At 40.9% G+C, this 21,529-nt stretch overlaps 1 protein-coding gene and 1 pseudogene across 1 annotated transcript; both read right to left on the bottom strand.

The window, feature by feature from the left end:
• Window positions 1–21,529, bottom strand: part of LOC132234517 (adhesion G protein-coupled receptor E2-like) — a 674,172-nt pseudogene that overhangs the window by 234,520 nt on the left and 418,123 nt on the right.
• LOC132234170 (olfactory receptor 7A10-like) lies at window positions 15,213–16,118 on the bottom strand. Its single transcript, XM_059695215.1, has one exon. The coding sequence runs from the start codon at window positions 16,035–16,037 to the stop codon at window positions 15,213–15,215; it is 825 nt and encodes a 274-aa protein (XP_059551198.1). The 5' UTR covers window positions 16,038–16,118.

Here is a 21,529-nt window from a genome sequence, read left to right as displayed (position 1 = left end):
CATTTTATGCCCTGTATTTAACAAAACATAAAGAAATGTATTCGATGAATGGATAGGAGAGTATGGGGAGGGTAATGAATTGGTTGAGCAGGAATAGAGATTTAATGAGCTCAGGTGATCCCCAAGATACTGTGAGGAAGAAAACAGTCTTGGTTCTGGCAAATAAATGCAGTAAAAGATTTGCTTTCTGTACATTTTCCATTGTCATTTGACCAATTTGTTTTTATGTGGTCCAATAGTGGGTGAGGTTAGCCCCCTTCTCCCTTTCCTTATATGGCACCAATTCTATCCTGCCACCCCACAGCTATCAGTAGTCGATGTAAATTCCTTAAAAAAAAAGCACCTCTTTCTTCCTCAAAACATAAAGTGTAAAGAGCCCTCAACTCCAGGTCAGTGGACATGACTTTTCTACCTGGCTCTGCTGCTGGTGGTTTAGACTTCATGCCCAATCACCTGCATGATTTGGGGGCTTTGGGTTTTCATCTCTTTTTTGACACACCCGGGGTGCACCACTCTGTTCCTGGTTCAGGTCTTCATCCAACCTGCAAACACCTCCCCAGACCATGCTTCACAGATCCTGCCCACACCATGGCAGTTCTACCTATTTATACGGAATAGCTTTCTTCATATGTTTCTTCCTGAGGACATTATTTTTAACACATTTATTTCATTGTTTTATGTCTTTGTTGTTTTATGGCATGACCCAAAAGAGAAGAAATTACACCTGCTTTGTTCACATAAATTTTTCACAAAGGTAAGTGATTAGATGTGCACTTACATAGAAACAAATTAAAAACTGTGAAGTGATAAAATGAAACCATGGTGAAGAGATCATGTAACCAGGTTAAAATGAGTAGGTTTAAAACAACAATAGTAAGCAAAATGAAATGGAGGATTAAATACTAACTGAAACATGATATAAAATGACAATAATTTAATATCAGTATGGGCTAACAATCAAATTTGTTAAGACTTAGAGCTTAAAGAGTATAATGTTCTGGAAAGGTGCTGACTTAGAGTTCTTTTCATTAATCTGGAATTAAGTCTTCTTGTATATGAACATTTACCATATGGGTAGGTTACACATCAATTTAGTTGAAAAAAGAATGAATTGTGACATGAGAGCTGGCATAAATGGCTATGAATCTGAAAGAATATGAAATTGGTCCTCACCCTCAGACATCTGACAATATCAGAGAATATACACTCAGGGTAAGAATAACCAATACATTTGTTATGAACATCAGAAACTACATATAAAATTTACAAGTGGGAAAAACCATCTCAAATAAAGCAAAAAACCTCACTAGTAAGAAAATAAATCTATTGAAATAAAATTTTAAAAATTATGGTAAAAAATATCCTACAGAAGTCAATTGAGTAACAATGATCTATAGAAACTATTTGAAATGCTATACAAAAATGGGAAAGTAACACATGGGCATATATTAACAATAGGTAAATCAAAATGGTGACCTAAGAAATGAAGTTTGCTGAAACTGTGTAATAGTTTGATAAAACAACAAAAAATGGCTTTTGCACTCATTAGATGGGGAAAAACTGGAAGAGCAGTTACATTGATTGAGGTTGGGACTTTCCAATTGGTAGCAAAAGGGGTGTCCTCTAATTTTATTGGCAGAAAATACAGTGTTACAACTTTAGAGAACAATCTGAAGCCAGCAATAAATATCACAAATGATGATGTTATTTAATTCAGATTATCTCAGCCTCAGCACTGTTGAGATCTGAGGCAGATCCTTCTCTGTGGTGATGTCTGTCCTGTGAAATGAAGGTTGTTTAGAGCAGCGCGCCAACTGGTGGTCCGGGGACCACTGATGGTCCATGAGGTGCAAAAGGTTGGGCATCACTGGTTTAGAGCACCCTGCCTCCTTACACCCTCCCCAGTGTGACAGTCACAAATCACCCTGGACAGAGCTCAATGTTTCATAGGGGGCAAAATCACCCCTGATCAGAACCACATTTTGAAATTAATAATTTAAACATCTTATAGCATTGATATGGCAGCAATTTAATGATGAAGGGTGTGAAAGACCATTAAAAGTGTGGGTAACCTTTACCCTATGAACTCTTATGTAGCCATTGAAATAAATCCGTTGATCAATCAAGTAAACAAACACAGCAATCTCTTGCCTCTGGACTAAGTGGAATGGACTCTCAGGTGACAACAGGTAAATGTTCCTGGCTTCCATTCCCTATGACCCTCTCCTGCAGTGTCATGTGGGTTATTGGGATCACCTGGACTAGATCTCTGAGAGGAAGGTCATTGTGGGGACATCTGAATTCCTCCCCAAATGGTTGATGATAGAGATTAAAGTTCTGTTTACAGGCAAGACAGCAGGAAGGTGTGAAGCATCAGTCTCCAGCCAGAATTAGGCCTCCAAACAATGAACAATGACAAATAAACATAACCATGCTTACAGTCTAAGCTTACACAAGCTGAGAGACTGGAGCAGAGGAGTTATTTATAAATCCCTGTACCTCCAAGCACACAATTCCTCTGGGAAATAATGTTCTGGACAGAAAGGAAAAATTTTCCAGATTCACTGTTTCCAACAGACCAGGTTACAAGTCAGGTGAATTCAGTTTTTCCCCCCCTTTACTCCTTCTCCATGAACTCTCCCCTCATCCAGATCTCTAATCTCCTAGCATCCCATCTCTACTCTGAGTGTGTCCTCCAAATCTGAGGTTGAGGAACCTGTCTGCATTAGGCCTCTTTGTCTTCAGCACTGACTTGTGTTGGGGACACAGTCCTGATAGGTTTGGAAAATTCCTGTTCTCATTTTCAACAAGGGAAGAGCTGATTCTTTAGACAATAAATGTTGGTCACTATACTTGTTGGCTTTCTGTCATTTCGCTATAACAATAAGGAATTTTGTACTTCCATCACAAGTTAAGACTGTCATTTGGTCCCTCATTATAAAAATGATTGTTAATTCTAAAAAAAAATATTTAGATCTTTTTATGCACTGTAAACTGAGGCTAACACCCTCTAGGACTGTCTGATTTATTTTTTATTAGCAACTTACCCATGAGAAAGCACATTTATGAGCTCCATCACATTTATGAGCTCCATTCTCTATTGCAGAAGTGGGACTTGGAGAAGTTTAGTGATCCGAGTAAGTGATGGACCTCCATTATAATTATGTCAGATGCTTCTAGGGCAGCGCTATCAACCAGAAATGAGTTCTCCCTGGGGCTGTTAGGCAATGTCTGAATAGAGGACACTAAATACCTATGATCCACAGGAAAGCACCCACACATGGAATTATTATTCTGTCCCCAATATTAGCAGTGACACCTGTTCTAGGCCAGCACCTCTCCACTTCATAGTGCATATAAGTCACCAAAGTTCATAGTGAAAATTCAGATTCTGATTTGTCTTAACTGAGTCCAGGCACTGCATTTCTGACAAGCTCCCAGGTGGTGTTGATGCTGCAGGTGCTCCTGGTCTGTGGACCACAGTGTGAGTAGCTAGGCTGTGGCTCTGTGTCAGAGTCAGGCGGAAATGGTTCTAGATCGTCTGAAACAAAAATCATCTTTGCGTATAACTTTGAAGGAATAGTGTATTCACTTATTCTAGAAGTTGTGTTAAATACTGTTAGTTTCTTATGTACACGGACCCTTCAGTGATACAAAACAATGCATTTCTGAAAAGGATTTTGTAGCAGTCAGATTAAGGGTCTCCAGAAGATGTCCACATCATACTCCAGTAATTTTGAATATGATATTTTCATGAAAAGGGGAGGATTGGGGTAGCAGATGGAACAGGCTTGTTAATCAGCTAACTTTAAGATAGAGGATGAGCCAGGCTCATCCAGGTGGGACTAAGGTAAGCACAGTGGTTCTGTTAATGTTGAAGAGAGAGAGACAAAAGATTTGGTCTCAGAAAGATTTTGAAAATGCTACCCAGCTGGCTTGAAGATGGAGGAAGGAACGTGAGCCAAGCAATGCCGGCAGCCAGCCACACGGACAATCATTAGAAAGAAACAGATCCTCCCCTGAGCCTGAAGGAGCCCAGCCCTGCATGGACCTTGATATTAGCCACCGAGACTCATTTCAAGCTGCTGACATCCAGCCTGTAAGAGCATAGGTTTGTTCGTTTTAAGCAACTACTGTGGGAATACTTTACAGCAGCTACAGGATTCAATGCAGACATTTATTCAATAAACCTTGTTTGACAGAAGCTTCCCTTGGGTCAGGGCATTTCATGTTATACACAGGCATGAAGTAGAAAAGGAATTTTAAGTAGATTTTGAGATATCTCCCTCCCTCTTTTGCTGGTACAGTAAAGGCCTCACTGCATAAATGTAAACTGTGCTGCTTCTGTGGCATTAAGAGTTAAGGTAGAAGGGGTGACCTTTATTTCTCCATCTATATAACTATGGTGACTTTTTTCTCAGCCCCCTATATCAGTGCCGTGGAAGTTGGTCTGTCCTCAACTTATATTCCCTGAATGCATGCCAGAATTTCTCATTACAAGTAGAGACCACTGAGGGAAGAGGCTGAGTGTGGGGTAGGAATTCCTGTCAATTGTTCCAACAGAGACAGTCAATGGGTAACAAATCCAAGAATATATGCACCCCTGCCAATAATAAAGTAATTAATTCAAACGGAAACTATTTAGTATTCCTCTTCAGACTTATTAAATACTTTTTTCATGTGAATACACAGCATCAGAGAAGATACTGCAATGAATGTCTCACAAATTGCTATTGCAAGGGACCAACTCCTTAACTGGTCGGATCTTTCCAATAAACACAAAACATGCTCAAATGCACACCATTTATGAAATTTCATACAAACACTCTCACTCCACTGCACTGTTCTTCCTACCTAATTTTCTATTACCTTCTTCCCAAAAAATAAATCTCAGATATGTTTTCATTTTACTACAATCATTTTATGCATCTCACTCATTCCACAGTGTTATTCAACTGGACTCCCATTCCCAGCACTTAATTGTCAACTATGGTCCTTGTAGTGCAAATTCAAACACACACACATCTTTCTTATTCTATTAACTAAGTTAATTACCAATTGATTACTAACCAAGAATACAGACACAAAGATATCTTGTCTCTGAAATAGGCTGTTTGGACTCCTATGTGACTCTAGTAAAAGTTCTAAAGTTCCATTCTCTGTGAAACTCTCATGATGTACCCGCTGGCCTCCCAGACTCACATGGATGGGGTCTCTGAGAGGAAGGTCCCCGTGTGGAAGTCTGAATGGCTCCCTGGATGGTTGATGATGAGACTGAAGCTCTGCCCCACAGGAGACAGCAGGAAGGAGTGAAGCATCAATTTCTGAGCAAGCTTGGGAATCAAAAGCAGAACCATGTCCTGCCCCCCAGAGTTGTACAGCTGGAGACTGCACAGGGAAGATAGTTACAGCTCTCTCTATACCTGACCATCAGGCACATTCCCCTTGTGTTATTCCAACCTCTAAGCACGTGATTTCCCTCTGGGCCTCTGGAATAAGCAAAAAGGAAATTTTTCCTAATGATTCTCTCATCCCACGAGACCAGGTTGGAAGTCAAGTGAGCTGTTCTTATGACTCCTTCTCTTCAGCTCACCTGCTTTCCAGAGGTCTAACCTTACCCATTCCTGATTTCATGTTTTCTTCAAAGTCTGCTTTGGGGTGGGACACAGACCTTATATCTCTGGAAAATTGCTATTCTCCTCCTCAACCAGGCAGAACCACATTTCTTTGATATGCAATACTGTGTACCTCCCTGTTTAGCTTCCTGACACATTTGTCAAAATAACTGGGGACTTTATACTTAATATCACAAGTTAAGAGCTATTATTGAGTGCCTCATAAATTATTTATGAATTACATTTAGATATTAGATATTTTTATACTACATGACCTGAGCTTAGCATTTTATAGGAATTGTCTGGTTTAATTTTTAGAAAAGTCCATTCTATGATGTCGTACTATTATGAACTCTCTTCCCCACTGCAGAAATGGGGCCAAAAGGAGTTTACTGATGTGCTTAAAGCTCAAACTGATAAGAGATGGGGTTTTGTTTGGAATTCTGTCAAGAGACTTTGAAAAGCTTTCTCTGTGGGGCAGTGGTTCTCAACCAGAGGTGACTGTGCCTCAGGGGCTATTTGGCAATGTCTGAAGGATGCTGCTGAACACTGACCATACCCAACACACGTAATTATCCTGCCTCAATTGCCAACATGAAAATGAGAGAACCCCTAATTTAGACCAGCACTTCTCTAACTTCTCTAGCACTATCTCAAACACAATGAGATATCATCTCACACCTGTTAGAATGTCTATGTGCATGAGTCATCGAGGAGTCTAGTTTGAATGCAGGATCTGAATTATCAGGTCCTGATGGGCTTGATCTTTTGAGAATCAATGTCTGTGTGATGCTGATTCTGCAAGTCCTGGTCTGAGGACCACTCTGAACAGCAATGCTGTGGCTCTGTGTTAAAGTCATAGTTGCATGTAATTTTAAATAAATAGGATTTTCACTCATTCTGGAGGCTATCATAAATTTACTAGAGGCCCAGTGCATGAAATTCATGCAAGGGGAGGGGTGTCACTCAGCCCAGCCTGCACCCTCTCCAATCTGGGACATCACTCTCACAATCCAGGACTGCAGGCTCCCAACCGTTCACCTGCCTGCCTGCCTGATTGCTCCTATCCACTTCTGCCTGCCAGTTTGATCACCCCCTAAACACTCCCAGCCAGCCTGATCGATGTCTAACTGCCCTTCCCTGCTGGCCTGATCGCCCACAACTGCCCTCCCCTGCCGGCCATCTTGTGGTTACCATTTTGTGACCACATGGGGGCGGTCATCTTTGTCCATATGGGGGCGGCCATCTTGTGCGAAGGCATGATGGTCAATTTGCATATTACCTATTTCTTATATAGGATTGTTCACTTATCCTATATAATAAAAGGTTAATATGCAAATTGTCCCCTTGGGTGGGAGTTCAACCGACCAGGAGTTAAACTGACAGGGAACTCGACCACTTGCTATGATGTGCACTGACATCCAGGTGACAGCGTGGAATGATGGAAGGCCGTGGCTAGTGGCCGGGGAAGGGAGGCCTGGGCCAGCAGCCAGCAGCTGCTAAGAGCCCTACCCATGCATGAATTTCATGCACTGGTCCTCTAAGTTTCATGAAAAGATTCATGAATAACATTATATAATAAATTCCTGAAAAATGCCTTCTTCAATTATTTTATACTAGAGGCCCAGTGCACGAAATTTATGCACAGGTGTGGTCCCTAGGCCTGGCTGGTGATCAAAGTGCAAGCATTTGGCATGGAAGGGCAGGTCCCAGCTGACCTCTGGACCCTTGGCAGCACCTGGGCCCCCGGACCCCTGCAAGCCCCCTCCACCTGAGTCATGGCTCCCGAGTCCCCACACAGAGTTGCAGTGAGCACAGCTGGACACCGTGGACCGGGGTGCAGCATGGGCCTCTGAGCTGCCCAACGGTGCTGCACGGAAGCCATGAGGACATTGCGCTCTCTTCCTGCTGGCCTTGCAGACTGGCTCCTGTGCAAACTGACAGGGAGCCCAACTGGCCCCTGTGGTCCTGGCGGCTGCGGCCCAGCTCACCCAGAAGAAGCCACGTCGGTTCGGGGCTGGCTCCTTGTGGGCGCCCAGCACCTGAGCGCAGGGGCTTCCTCTGCATGTGAGCCCTGGCGTTCCAGGGGAGGGCAAGCTTGGCGTACACTCCACATTCTCACTGCACTTCCATCCCCGTCACTCCCGCCCCCAGGTAGCCGATGAGAGGTCACCTGCCATGTTCCACGCTGCACCCTGGTGGTCAGCATTCATCATAGCAAGAGGTTGAACTTCCAGTCAAATTCCTGGACAAACAACCACCCGAGGGGACAATTTGCATATTACCCTTTTATTATATAGGACAAGTGTCATTGAGAAGCCAAATAATCTATTACTGAAAAAGATTTTGTAGTATGCAGAATGTTCACCTACAAAAGATGCTAACATCTTAGCCCCAGAAAATTGTAATATGTCATATTTCATATCAAAGGAAGACTAAGGTAGTAGATGGGATGTGTTTGCTAATCAGCTGACTGTAACAAATAATTGCCCAGGCATCAAAAGAGGGCATGAGTGGGGGGGGGGGGGGGGCAATGGGGCAATAAGGACACATATGTAATACCTTAATCAATAAAGAAAAAAATTATTTAAAAAAAGCAAAATAAGCAAATGGGACTCCATTAAACCAAAAAGCTTTGCAGAGTAAAGAAAACTCACATCAAGATGAAAGGCAATCTACTGAATGGAAGAGAATGTTTGCAGATGATATATCTGGTAAGGGCTTAATATCCAAAATATATGGTAACTCATACAACTCAACATAAACAACAAAAAACTCAATTAAAAAAATGGGTAGAAGACCTGAGTAGACATTACTCCAAAGCAGACATACAGATGAAAAGGTGTACAACATCCCTAATTATCAGGAAAATGCAAACAAAACCACAATGAAATATCATCTCACACCTGTCAGAATGTCTATTAGCTAAAGTCAACAAATAACCAGTGGTGGTGAGGATGTAGAGAACAGGAAAGCCTCATTTATTGTTGGTGGGATTGCAAACTGGTGCAGTCAGTATGAAAAACAGAATGCAGATCCTTTAAAAAGTTAAAAATAGAAGTACCATATGACCCAGCAATTCCACTTGTGGGTATTTATCTGAATAAAATAAAAATAATTATTTGAAGAGATATATGCACCCCTATGACCATTGTGGCATTGTTTACAATAGTCAAGGTATGGAAGCAAGCTAGGTGTCCACTGATTAATGAATGGATAAAGAAGATGTGGTACATATATGCAATGCAATATTACTCAGTCATAAAAATAATGAAATCTTGCCATTTTCAATAACATGGATGAACATACAGTATTATGTTAAGTGAAATAAGTCAGAGAAAAAATTCTATATGATTTCACTTATATGTTGAATTTTTAAAAAGAATAGAAATAAAATGAAACAAAGAAATTCATACATACAGAAAACAACCTGATGGTTATTAGAGAGGAAGGAGTATGGCGTTGGGGACAAGGATAATGTTATTATGAAGTATAAAAATTCAGTTATAAAATAAATCATGGACTACAATGTACAGTGTAATAATACTGTAATAATTATGTATGGTGACAGATGGTGACTAGACTTATTGTAGCGATCACTTTCTAAGGAATATCAATATTGAATCACTATGTTATACACCTGAAACTAACATAATATTGATTGTCAACTATAATGAAGATATATTTGTCAATAATTATGTAGGTCAGGCTAATGTAATCTCCATGGTCCTCTGAACATGGAAGAGGAAGGAAGAATACCAGTATATAGTTGGTATCAGAGCAAGATTTTTAAATGCTACATTGCTGGTTTTAAAGATGTAGAAAGGGCCCTAGCCAGCTTGGTTCAGTGGATAAAGTGTGGACTGAAGGTTCATGGATTCAATTCCAGTCAAGGCCACATACCTCAGTTGCAGGTTCCATCCCAGGCCCCAGACAGGGCCTGTGTGGAAGCAACCAGTTGATGTGCCTGTGTCTCTCTCAAATTGATGTCTCTCGCTCTATCTCTCCGCCACCCTTCCACTCTCTTTAAAAATCAATGGGAAAAGCCCTAGCTGGTTTGGCTCAGTGGATAGAGTGTAGGCCTGCGGACTGAAGGATCCTAGGTTGGATTCCAGTCAAGGGCTTATGCCTGGATTGTGGGCTCGATCTCCAGTAGGGGATGTGCAGGAGGCAACCAATCAATGATTCTCTCTCATCATTGATGTTTCTATCTCTCCCTCTCTCTTCTTCTCTGAAATAAATAAAAATATATTTTTAAAAAATCAATGGGAAAATATCCTTAATTGAGGATTTTTTTAAAAAAGGGAGAAAGGGCCATGAGTCCAAAGAAGGAAATCTTGCCTATTATGATAATACTAGGAGCCCAGTGCATGAATCCATTCACCTTAAAAGGAACTGTGGGCTGTGAGGCTGCTGTGGGCACAGGGGAGGGTATCAGCCCTTCCTCTGCACCCCTGCATGGCCCCTCCCACCATGGCCCCCAGTCCCCTGTCTGCCGGCAGCCCCTCTCCCGCTGCCTCTGTTCCCATGCTGATTGGGGCGAGCACCAGCAGTGGGTGTGAATGGGGCTATCACTGTCAGCGGGTGCAAGTGGCAGCTGCTGCCCGATCACCCCTCAGGAGCAGGGGAAGGTGGAGAAGCCCTCAGGGGTGATCGGGGCCAGCAGCCACCACTCGCACCCGCTGATGGCAAAAAGCGATCAGGGCCAGCACTGGGCACCGGTAGCAGGTGCAAGCAGTGGCTTCAGCATTGGCTGCGAGTGCAAGTGGGGCTGGCGCTGGCAACAGGTGCAAGGGCTGGGTGGGACTGCAGCATATGGGAGCAAAAAATTTTCAGTAACCACCAGAGGCTCGCCCAAATGACAGCGACTGATGCCCTGGTTCACCTGCTCCACCATCCCACCATGGCCGACGACCACCGTGTTCCACGCTCTGCCATCTGCTGCCGATGCCCACCATGTTCCAAGCGCACCCCCCGGTGGTAAGCGTGTGTCATAGCGACCGGTTTTTCGGTTGTACCACCATTCAGTCTATTTGCATATTACAGTTTTATATATATAGATAACTGGAAGTTTGTACCCTTTGACCTACATCTCCCTATTTCCACAGCCCCCAGCCCCTGGTAACCACCATCCTACATAGAGTCCACATATAAGTGAGATCATACAGAACTCATCTTTCTTTGTCTAACTTACTTCACTCAGCATAATGCCCCCAAGGTCTAGCCATCTATCTATATATACATATATATAAAACCCTACTATGCAAATTAAAACCCTACTATGCAAATAGACCGAATGGCAGAACAACCAAACAACCAACCAAACAAACAACTAGTTGCTATGATGTGCACTGACCACCAGGGGGCACACAAGGAACATGGTGGGCATTGGCCATGGCGGGATGGTGAAGAAGGTGAGTGGGGGCACCAGACCAAGATGGGGCTCTGGTCACTGTCATTTGGGTGAGCCTCTGGTGGTGACTGAAAATTCTTTGAGCCCGCATGCCACAGTTTTGCCCAGTGGTCACACCTGTAGCCAGTGCTGGCCCCGCTCACACCCGTTGCAGGCACTGGAGCTGCCACTCACACCCACTGCTGGCACCTGCCACCAGTCCTGATAGCTCAGCGCCATCAGTAGGTGCAAGCAGCGGCTGCTGACTCCAATCACCCCTGAGGGCTTCTCTACCTCCCCCTGCTACTGAGGGACAATCGGGGCCGGCAGCTGCCTCTCACACCCACTGCCCATGATAGCCCCGCTCACACCCACTGCCATTGCCGGAGCCGTTGCTCACACCCACTGCCAGTGCCCGGCACCCGTCCCGATCGCTCAGTGCCATCAGGGGGTGCAAGCAGCGGCTGCTGGCCCCGATCGCCCCTGAGGGCTTCTCCACCTCTTCCTGCTCCTGAGGGGTGATCAGGGCAGCAGCCACTGCTCATACCCACTGACCGTGCCAGCCTTGCTTGCACCTGCTGCTGGTGCTGGCCCCAATTGTTCCACCCCATCAGTGGGTGTGAGCAGGGCCAGCACTGTCAGCACATGGAGCAGCAGTGGGGGGAGCGGGGATGCGGTCAGAGAGGGTACCAAGGGCTATGGCAGAGGGGCTGATGTGGCCAAGACCTACCCCTGTGCCCACCGCATCCTCATGGCCCACAGTTCCTTTCAAGATGCATGAATTCGTGCACTGGGCCCCTAGTAAGATGAATAAGTTCTAGGGATGTAATGGACATCATGTTGACTACTGGTATAGTTATACTGCTGTACTATATACTTGAAAGTTGCTATGAAAATAAATCTTAAATGTTCCAACCAGAAAGAGAAATGTTAATTATGTGTGCCAATGAAGATGCTAGCTAATGCTTTGATGGTAATCATATTGCAGTTTTTAAATGAACCAATGATTACTCTGTACACCTTAAACTTACACAATGTTATAGATCAATTATGTATCAATAAAGCTGGAAAAAATACAGAAAAGAAAACATGGTTAGTACAGCATTCATATTTGTTCTCTAGGGTCTCTAGAAAGAACACTGAAGTAATCAGTAGTTGATACTCTTTATTGCAGTAGTCCTGTTCTCAAAAGTTACCACTAACACTGAATTCTGTCTCTGCTTTCAAATTCCTATTTGTCTCTTATATGTACACTTCAAATGCCACCCCCTTCCATCAGGACTGCCATACCCAACAAATAAATCTATCATATTGGATTATGGATATTTTAAGAGCGTGCCAATAAAAAGAAAAGCAATGTCTACATGAGGGTGCCAACAAAGGATGGTATCAGGAAAACAACAGCTCTCTAGCTCTTTTAATCAATGAGTTAAGTCTCTGGACTTGAAATAACTGGAAGGAAATTTTTTATTTCTTTTCTGTCTATAAATGGTAAGCTGGAGGCAAGCAGCAGAAGGGGCATGGTTATTTTGGAGGGGCCTGACCTCAAGAGTAGAACTTCCACATCTGCTCATTAAACATATTTTTACTCTCACTCTCTTCTCTAGGATCATTCACCATTAAGGGCAGATATAGAAGTAAAACTTTACTGAGATAAAATTTACACAAGTGGTAGACCGTGTGCAGAGATGGCACCAATTCTTTGTACAGACAAAGAATGTCTTCGGCAATGTGACTGTGAGCTCCTCCCATCCAGAGCTGTAGTTTTCTTCTCCACCTCTGAATCTGGGCTGGAACTAGGATTTTTTTTAGTTGGTTTGGTAAAATAAAACGTGGTGGAAGTGACAGTGTGCTTTACCAGGCCTTGGTGCATTTCCACTGCTCTCACTCAGAGCCCTGGCTGAGCCATGTGAACAAATCCAGAGCTCATTTATTCCAGCCAAGCCCTCCCTAGATCAGTCACTATAGCTGAGCCCCTAATACATTAGAAAGCCAAGCCAAGGTCAGCAGAGACACCCCCGCTGACCCACAGCTGACTGCAGGCTCATGAGGAGACCAGCAGAGATAGTAACACCACCCAACTACACAAACCCATTGGAAAATAAAGGAATTATATTAAACCGTTTGCTTTTAGGATAGCTTGTTACATAGCAATAGTGAATTGATACTATAATCAAAGCGAAAAAACTTAGGTAAATTATAATAATCTGCTACTTCTTACTTTGGCATTTGTACTGATATTTGAGGACAGCACTCACAATCATACTGTAATTCCAATGCATTTTAGGTAACTGTATAAAAGTGACTCCATTGAGGTTCCCTTCCAGGCAGTCAAGACAGGATGGAAGGACATGCTTGTTTGTGCAAGAAAATCTGCACATAACTGGGCAGGATTCCTCCTTTGATCATAAAGATTGAAGATATGGTCCTAGCTGGTTTGGCACAGTAGATAGAGCATTGGCTTGGGGACTGAAGGGTCCCAGATTTGATTCCAGCCGAGGGCACATGCCCAGGTTTGGGGCTTGATCCCCAGCAGGGGGCACGCAGGAGGCAGCCAATCAATGATTCTCATCATTGATGTTTCTATATCTCCCTCTCTCTTTTTCCCTGAAGTCAGAAAATATATATATATGATATTCCTGAGTATAAAGATACATATTGTGTGGTAGTGAGATTGTTCAGTCACTTTCCCTTTGATGGATTTGAAAAAATTTAGAAAAGGGGAGATAGTGAATTTAGAACACTAGAAAGAGTCACATTAGTAGGGAGCACATTTAAAGTTTTTTTTTTAATATTTTATTGATTTTTTACAGGAAGGGAGAGAGATAGTTAGAAACATCGATGAGAGAGAAACATCGATCAGCTGCCTCCTGCACATCTCCCACTGGGGATGTGCCCACAACCAAGGTACATGCCCCTGACCGGAATCGAACCTGGGACCTTTCAGTCCACAGGCTGACGCTCTATCCACTGAGCCAAACCGGTTTCGGCTAAAGTTTTTTTTAAAATATATATTTTATTGATTTTTTACAGAGAGGAAGGGAGAGGGATAGTTAGAAACATGGATGAGAGAGAAACATCGATCAGCTGCCTCTTGCACACCCCCTACTGGGGATGTGCCCGCAACCAAGGTACATGCCCTTGACCGGAATCAAACCCGGGACCCTTGAGTCCGCAGGCTGACGCTCTACCCACTGAGCCAAACCGGTTAGGGCCACATTTAAAATTTTAAGGAGCCCTGGCCTGTATGGCTCAGTTGATTGACCATCATCTCATGCACAGAAAGGTTGCTGGTTCTATTCCCAGGCAGGGCATATTTCCAGGTTGTGAATTGGATCCTCAGTATGGGAGACAATCAATCAATATTTCTCTCTCATATGGATGTTTCTCTATCTCTCCCTCTCACTTAAAAAAAAAAAGCATATCAAAAGAAAGTTTTAAAGCAAAAACAGTGAAATAGTTCAGAAAAAATCATAAAATACACCACATAATTTTTCACCCCAATGAATAAGGAGCCTTACACATGGACAGCATATTCCACACTTTATTAAGTACACAAGTGCCATGAAAAATATTTTTGTACAGGAAAAAATTGTATGGCTATTATTGCTTCATCACATTTAAGGTCATCTCTGACTCTAACCATATTAGACCAATCTATCTATTAAAATGTGCATTTCCTTGTAGATTCTTCTTAGAAACATGTGTTTGATAGTCAATTTTAGCCAGTGGCTATGGTAGGCATGTGGACAGAGAGATGAATAATAGAATAAAGAACATGAAGCCAGGAGACCAACTATAAAACATACTAGAATGTCAAAGTCTACATTATCAAGAAGAGCAGTAGAGGTAATGCTATAAAATATAATGATGAACAAATAAGTGAAAACTATGGTCTCAGAGTTACCTCTAAAATAAAGTTATACAAATGACCTTAGCAGCCAAGTATAATTTTGTCCATAGGGGTAGTATTATTCATTACTATTTTCTCAGGAAAACAATAGGAAAATTACTTGGAATGAAATATGTCATAAATAATAAATTATGCTAAAGTAATTCATGTCAACCTATGAGATAAATGAGAATTTCCAATTACATATGGTCCAAATATTGGATTAATTTGTGTCAGAACTTCTGGTCCTGAGGATTTGAACCCTGAATTCCTGGGCAATTCTTCAGCCTAGTACAGGTGGCCCATGAAAAGCTTACCTGCCAAAGAATCTTTCCAGGGCCCTCTTTATGTCCTTGTTCCTGAGACTGTAGATGAAGGGGTTCAACATGGGTGTGACCACAGTGTACATCACCGAGGCTGTTGCACTTGAGTGTGAGCTCCGGGAAGCAGCAGAGCTGAAGTACACTCCCAGGAGGGTGCCATAAAATAAGGAGACAACTGAGAGGTGAGAGGCACAGGTAGAAAATGCTTTATACTTCCCCTGAGCTGAAGGGATCCCACGTATGGAGGAAAGTATCTTAGAGTAAGAGTAAAGGATTCCAGCAAGGGAACCACCACCTAGCAGCCCAGCTGTAAAATACATTATAATGTTGTTAAGAAAGGTGTCAGAACAGGCAAGTTGGACCACCTGATTGAATTCACAGAAGAAGTGTGGGATTTCCAAGTCTGAACAGAAGGACAGATGCAACACCATTAAGCTTTCTAACAAGGAATTCAGGACACTCATGATCCAGGACAGCAGAACCAGCAGTCTACAGAGCTGGGGGTTCATGATGACCGTGTAGTGCAGGGGGTGGCAGATGGCCACAAACCGGTCATAGGCCATCACAGTCAGGATAAAGTTGTCCAAGCCAGCAAAAAGTATGAAAAAATACATCTGTGTGATGCAGCCTGCATAGGCGATGGTTTTGCTCTGTGTCTGGATGTTCATCAGCATCTTTGGGATGGTGGTGGAGGTGAAACAGATGTCTACCAAGGACAGGTTGGAGAGGAAGAAGTACATGGGCGTGTGGAGGTGGGAGTCTGAGCTGACGGCCAGGATGATGAGCAGGTTTCCAAATACAGTGATCAGGTACATGGAGAGGAAAAGCCCAAATATGAGAGACTGCAGTTCCAGAGCCTGTGAAAGTCCCAGAAGAAGAAAATCTGAAATTTGTGTACCATTGTTTTGTATCCTGTGTTGGAGGACGTGGCTACCAGAAAATAGAAAAAAATGAATAAATAATTTTCACATTAGCAGGCATTAGTAACTGAGAAGAAATGACATTTTTATGTTTTAGGATAAGGAAAATAGTTTCCATTTCTGATGTGTGATTTATTCCCCATTATGGTATCTCTATTGGCATTTCTCAATAGAATTTCCTATTCTACCATCAACCTGTTCTTCAAAAATAATGTATATTGCTGCTTTATTGAGAATATCTTTTATGCATTTGAGAAATATATATTGACCATAGACCATATTCCAGGCACTCTTCAGAGTATGGCATGCTGAAAATTGGTCTTCCATCAGTTAATTGTCAGCAATTAGTTCAATGTTTGCTTCTTTTAACATCAGAAATTAGTCATTAATTTGTTAATCAGCTAAACAACCATAGGCTGGTCCTATCAAGAGACCTCTGCTACATGCCCTTGGCTTTGACTCTCTCTGACACTTTCCTGTAGTACCTACTGGACCTTTGGACTCACCTGTTTGGGAACTCTGAGGGGATGGTCTCCATTGGGAAGTCCAACCTCCTGGGTGGCTGATGATGGAGACTGAAGCTCTCTGCCCAGACGAGACAGCAGGAAGGAGGCAAGCACAGGTCTCCTAGACAAACTTAGGATTCCAAAAGCAACAACCAGGTCCCATCCAGCCCAAGATCACACAAGCAGAAAGACTGGAGATGAGGAGATATTTACAGCTCCCTTTGTCTGCTCATTAGGTGCATTTCTGTCTTGTTACTGCAACTTCTAATCACCTGATTTCCCTGTGGGTCTGGACAGAAGGGAATGTTTTCCTGGAGATACTGTTCCCAAGAAACCAGCTTAGAATTCGAGTGAGTCCAGTGTCTACTAGTTCTCCCTCATTACATTTGTTGGGTTTCAGAGGACTAACATTCCAGCACCTTATCTCAATCCTGATTTAAATTTTTTCCAAATTTATGACTGAGGATGCAGTCTGGATTAGAAAACTTGAGTCTCCAAATATTGACTTATGGTAGGGATACAGGCTCTGATATCTACAGAAAATTGCTATTTTTCTTTTCAACAAGGGGGAAAACTAAGTTCCTTTGTTATAAATTGTGTGTGTTACACACTGGGCTTCATGACACATTAGCCAAAACAATTTGGCATTTCCTTCTGATATCACAAGTTAAGAGTTGTCATTTAATCCCCTCACTATGAAATGTTTGTTGATTATAAGAAACATATTTTGATTATTTTACATGCTAATCTAAGCTTGGAGTAGGAAAGTAAATAGACTCTTCCTTGTATCCTCCAGAAAAATCCTAGCCCTGCAAACATCTTCATTTTAGCCCACTGAGACCCATTTCCTGTTTCTGACCTCAGGAATTGTAACAGCATGAATGTGTTTGTTTTAAATCACTTTTGTGGTCATTTTACGTTAGTATTAAAAAGTGAATAAACCGCCCTAAGTGGTTTGGCTCAGTGGATAGAGCCTTGGTCTACAGACGGAAAGGTCCCAGGTTCAATTCTGGTCAGGGGCATGTGCCTTGGCTGTGACCACATGCCCAGTAGGAGGTGTGCTGGAGGCAGCTGATCGATGTTTCTCTCTCATTGATGTTTCTAACTCTCTATCCTCTCCCTTCCTCTCTGTAAAAAATCAATAAAATATATATTTTTTTAAAAAGTGAATAAATCTTTATTCAATGAAAATTTTCCTAAAGAAGCTGAGATCAAGTGGCTCTATTCATTCATTTAGCCTCCCCTGGCTAAAGGCATTTTGCGTTGTAATTCCCCCTTAAGTAAAAGAAATGTGAAATCAGTTTGGAGATATTCAGGCTCTTTAACTGGTAGAGAATTTCTTATTGCATAAACGTAAATGTGCTCCAGATTTTGATGCCTTTGAGGCCTTAACATAAGAAAAGCAATTCATTATTTAAGTTCATGTCTACCATTTACTTTAAATCTTCATGTCTAAATTTCTACATCGTTTAATTTTATGTTAATTCAAAAATTCATTCTTTTCATTTCTATCCTCTTTAAATTTCTCTTGTTTCCTTTCAACATGAAATATGTGATTATAAATGAATCTATGTTTGTGTACATATATGTTAGTGTGTTTGTTTGAAATAAAAATATATATGAATAAGCACACATATACATACACACTTTAAATTGGAATTTTTTATTTTGGCTCAATGAAATATGGCCATATATTTTATTTATTGCTTGCAATATTCCTCTGAAGTTACGTTTACTATCCCCATGACGAATGTTGAAAGCAATAGATGAGATATATGGCCATATTTCATTGGAAATTTAGGCTTAGGTAAATTAAATGTTTAACAATTACTATAAGAAGCCATTAAATTTTATTGTGTACTTTCTTGACATATGCAAATGGAAACATGAGGTAGACTGCAATTTTTGTATGACTTTTATTCATCAAATAGTGGATTTTTATCATGTTTAGTTTACATTATGTAATTATACTTTTAAAAAATGGAAGGAAAATAGCCTAGGATCTAGAGCCCAGGTAGCTGATTCACACTGAGAAATGGTAGGAGTATCTCTTTTACCTGGAGAAAAGTAAGTTTCATGGATATTGGAACTACGGAAGTAAAATAAAGCAATTCATATTCAGTACCATTTCTTTTCTTTAAAATAGAAGATAAAATTAGATATAAAAATAAGGTAAACTGATGACATACTGCTTCAAAGGAGAAGATCACCATGGCCACACGCAACATCACGAATGAGCCTTAAAAATACATGTAGAGACTCACAGCTGACTACAGTTTCACAGGGAGACTGGCTGAGCTCATAAAAACTCCATAACATGCAATCTCACTTAGTAATACTGGCATTATATTTAATAATTTGCTTGTAGGATGGCTTGTCATACAGTAATAGCTTAATGATATAATAATCAAAGAAAATATAAGGGAGGACACTAGTTATCTGCTGTTGGTTGCTGTTTTTTTTGAAACTCGTTTTCTTTTTTTTCTGAATTATAAACTGTTTTAATTAACTGATAAATATTGAACTTTGTAGCCTATAACAAATAATACATCTCCTCTTTAAGCACCCATGAAACATTGACAAAAGTCAGTTAACTTCTTAGCCACACATTTCAAAACAGCAGAAGAAAAAATTCAGATATATTCTCTAACTACAAGGCCATAAAACTCAACTACATAAAAACTTTATGGGGGAATTTTTAAAGCAATCTCCTCAAATACAACTTGGTCAAAAGAGAATTATTCAAACTACTATTTAAGAGATTACAATGAGTCCAACTGGTGTGGCTCAGTGGTTGAGCATCAACCCATGAACTAGGAGGTCACAGTTCAGTTGGTTTGATTCTCAGTCAGGGCACATGCCTGGCCTCAAATGTGATCCCTAGGAGGAGGCATGCAGGAGGCAGCAGATCAATGATTCTCTCTCATCATTGATTTTTCTATCTCTCTGTCACTCTCCCTTCCTCTCTGAAATCAATACAAATATATTTAGAAAAAACATTACAATGACAACTCTATATGTGAAAACTCAGGGTGTAGCCAATGCTGTACTCAGATGAAAAATATCCTTAAAATTTTTCAGTTAAAAAAAATAAAAGCATAAAAATAAATTGAATTCATTAATAGAATAAAACAAGCTTCAGGGGAGCAGATTCAGTTTATAACAAAAACAAAGTCAGGAATTAATGGATTTAAAAACAGAAAAACAGAATTTATAAATCCAAACCATACCGATGTATAATAAATCTAATCAAGAAAAAAAGTTAGGAGACACAAACAAAATTAGAAATTTCACGGGAGAATAACACTTTCTTTCCCTAAATATATATTTATTGATTTTAGAGTGAGAAAGGAAGGTAGAGGGAGAGATGGAAACTTCAATTGGCTGCCTCCTACATGCCCCCCGATTTGAGATAGAGCCTGAAACCCAGGCATGTGCCCTGACCAGGAATTAAACCTCTCAGTGCTTGGGACAACACCCAACCAACTAGGACGCTTACCATTTTTATTTTATTTATTTCTTTTAGAAGACAGCATTCATTGTTACTATGTTAGTTTATTTAAGACAACTATATATAAAAACTTATTGGAGGTTCATTTCTCTGTAACCAGGAGAGGTGGAAAGAACACATATGTGTGTGTAGAAAAACTGGCGACCCTGTGTCATACAACTAAACAAGAATGCAATTTCTCTCTTGAGTCATTCTTTGATCATAAAGGATGAATATTATCCTGAGCACAATACAGATGTATAGTGGATGGAACTGATAATGATCACTTACCATCCTGTCTATTCTTATGAATATTTTAATGAAAGAGTCACATTATAGGAAGCACTGCAAATTTTCAACCCAATAAAATATAGAGAAACACCAACCAGTCTTCAATCATATGTATATACCCCTTTCCAAATGGGCATCATTCCTCCATATTTCAATGAATAGATGCATAGCATGAAGAATAAACATTTTACATAATAATACAATATGTGACTTAAAAATATGCTCCATCATATTGAAATTCATCTGTAATTTTAAGGTGGTATTAGGTCAACTTATTTATTAAAATTTATTTTTCAATGAAGAGCCCCCTTGGAGAAATTGATTTGATAATCATTCTGTAAGTGGCTAAGGTAGGGCTATGAACACTGAGCTAAAAGAGAACAGGATTCCAATGAGGAGAATAAAACCCAGTGACCAGCTATTAAACACAATAGTATGTCAGAATCTACATTATCAGGAACAGCAGTTGAGACAATGATATACAAAGAAATGTCAGTCATAAAAGTGAACAGCAGAGGTCTCAGATTTTCCTCTCATACAAAACTGTATAAACTGCCTTGGTCATTAAATGTAGTTTTTCCATAGGAGTAGTGCAATTCAGAATGATTCTTTTAGTAAAAAAAATTATTTGGTATGGTATATGTCATTTGAGAAAAATTATTCTAAAGATATCCATGTTGTTTCATTAGGTAAATAGAATTTTCCAAATATATCCGATCCATGATGGAAATAAATTTAGGAAAGTAGAAAAACAACGAAGACAATAGTTGTTGAATATCTGAGAGAGCAGAGAACTTAATTGAGTTACATACGTTGAATAGAGAAGATGAGGTCAAAGAAACAGAAATTCCAGGAAATAAATGGAAACGGCAAGTTCTAGTATAATGGTCTGAAGATAATCATGATATCTGACTCTGAGCCTTTGACCTCTGCCATCATGGGCACATCTTCAGTCTTAGGACAACTGGCCTGTTTGTAGTTTCCTTCACAAAGAATGTCTTCAGAGCCTGTTTGATGTCTTTATTACTGTGACTGTACATGAAGGAGTTCAGCATGGGTGTGACCACAGAATACATGACCCAGGCTGTGGCACTTAAATG

Source organism: Myotis daubentonii, chromosome 5 (genome assembly GCF_963259705.1).
Source record: "Myotis daubentonii chromosome 5, mMyoDau2.1, whole genome shotgun sequence".
In the NCBI taxonomy this organism is placed as follows: Eukaryota; Metazoa; Chordata; class Mammalia; order Chiroptera; family Vespertilionidae; genus Myotis; species Myotis daubentonii.
The sequence above is the reverse complement of the archived record's forward strand: the minus strand, read 5'-3'. Positions and strand labels throughout refer to the sequence as shown.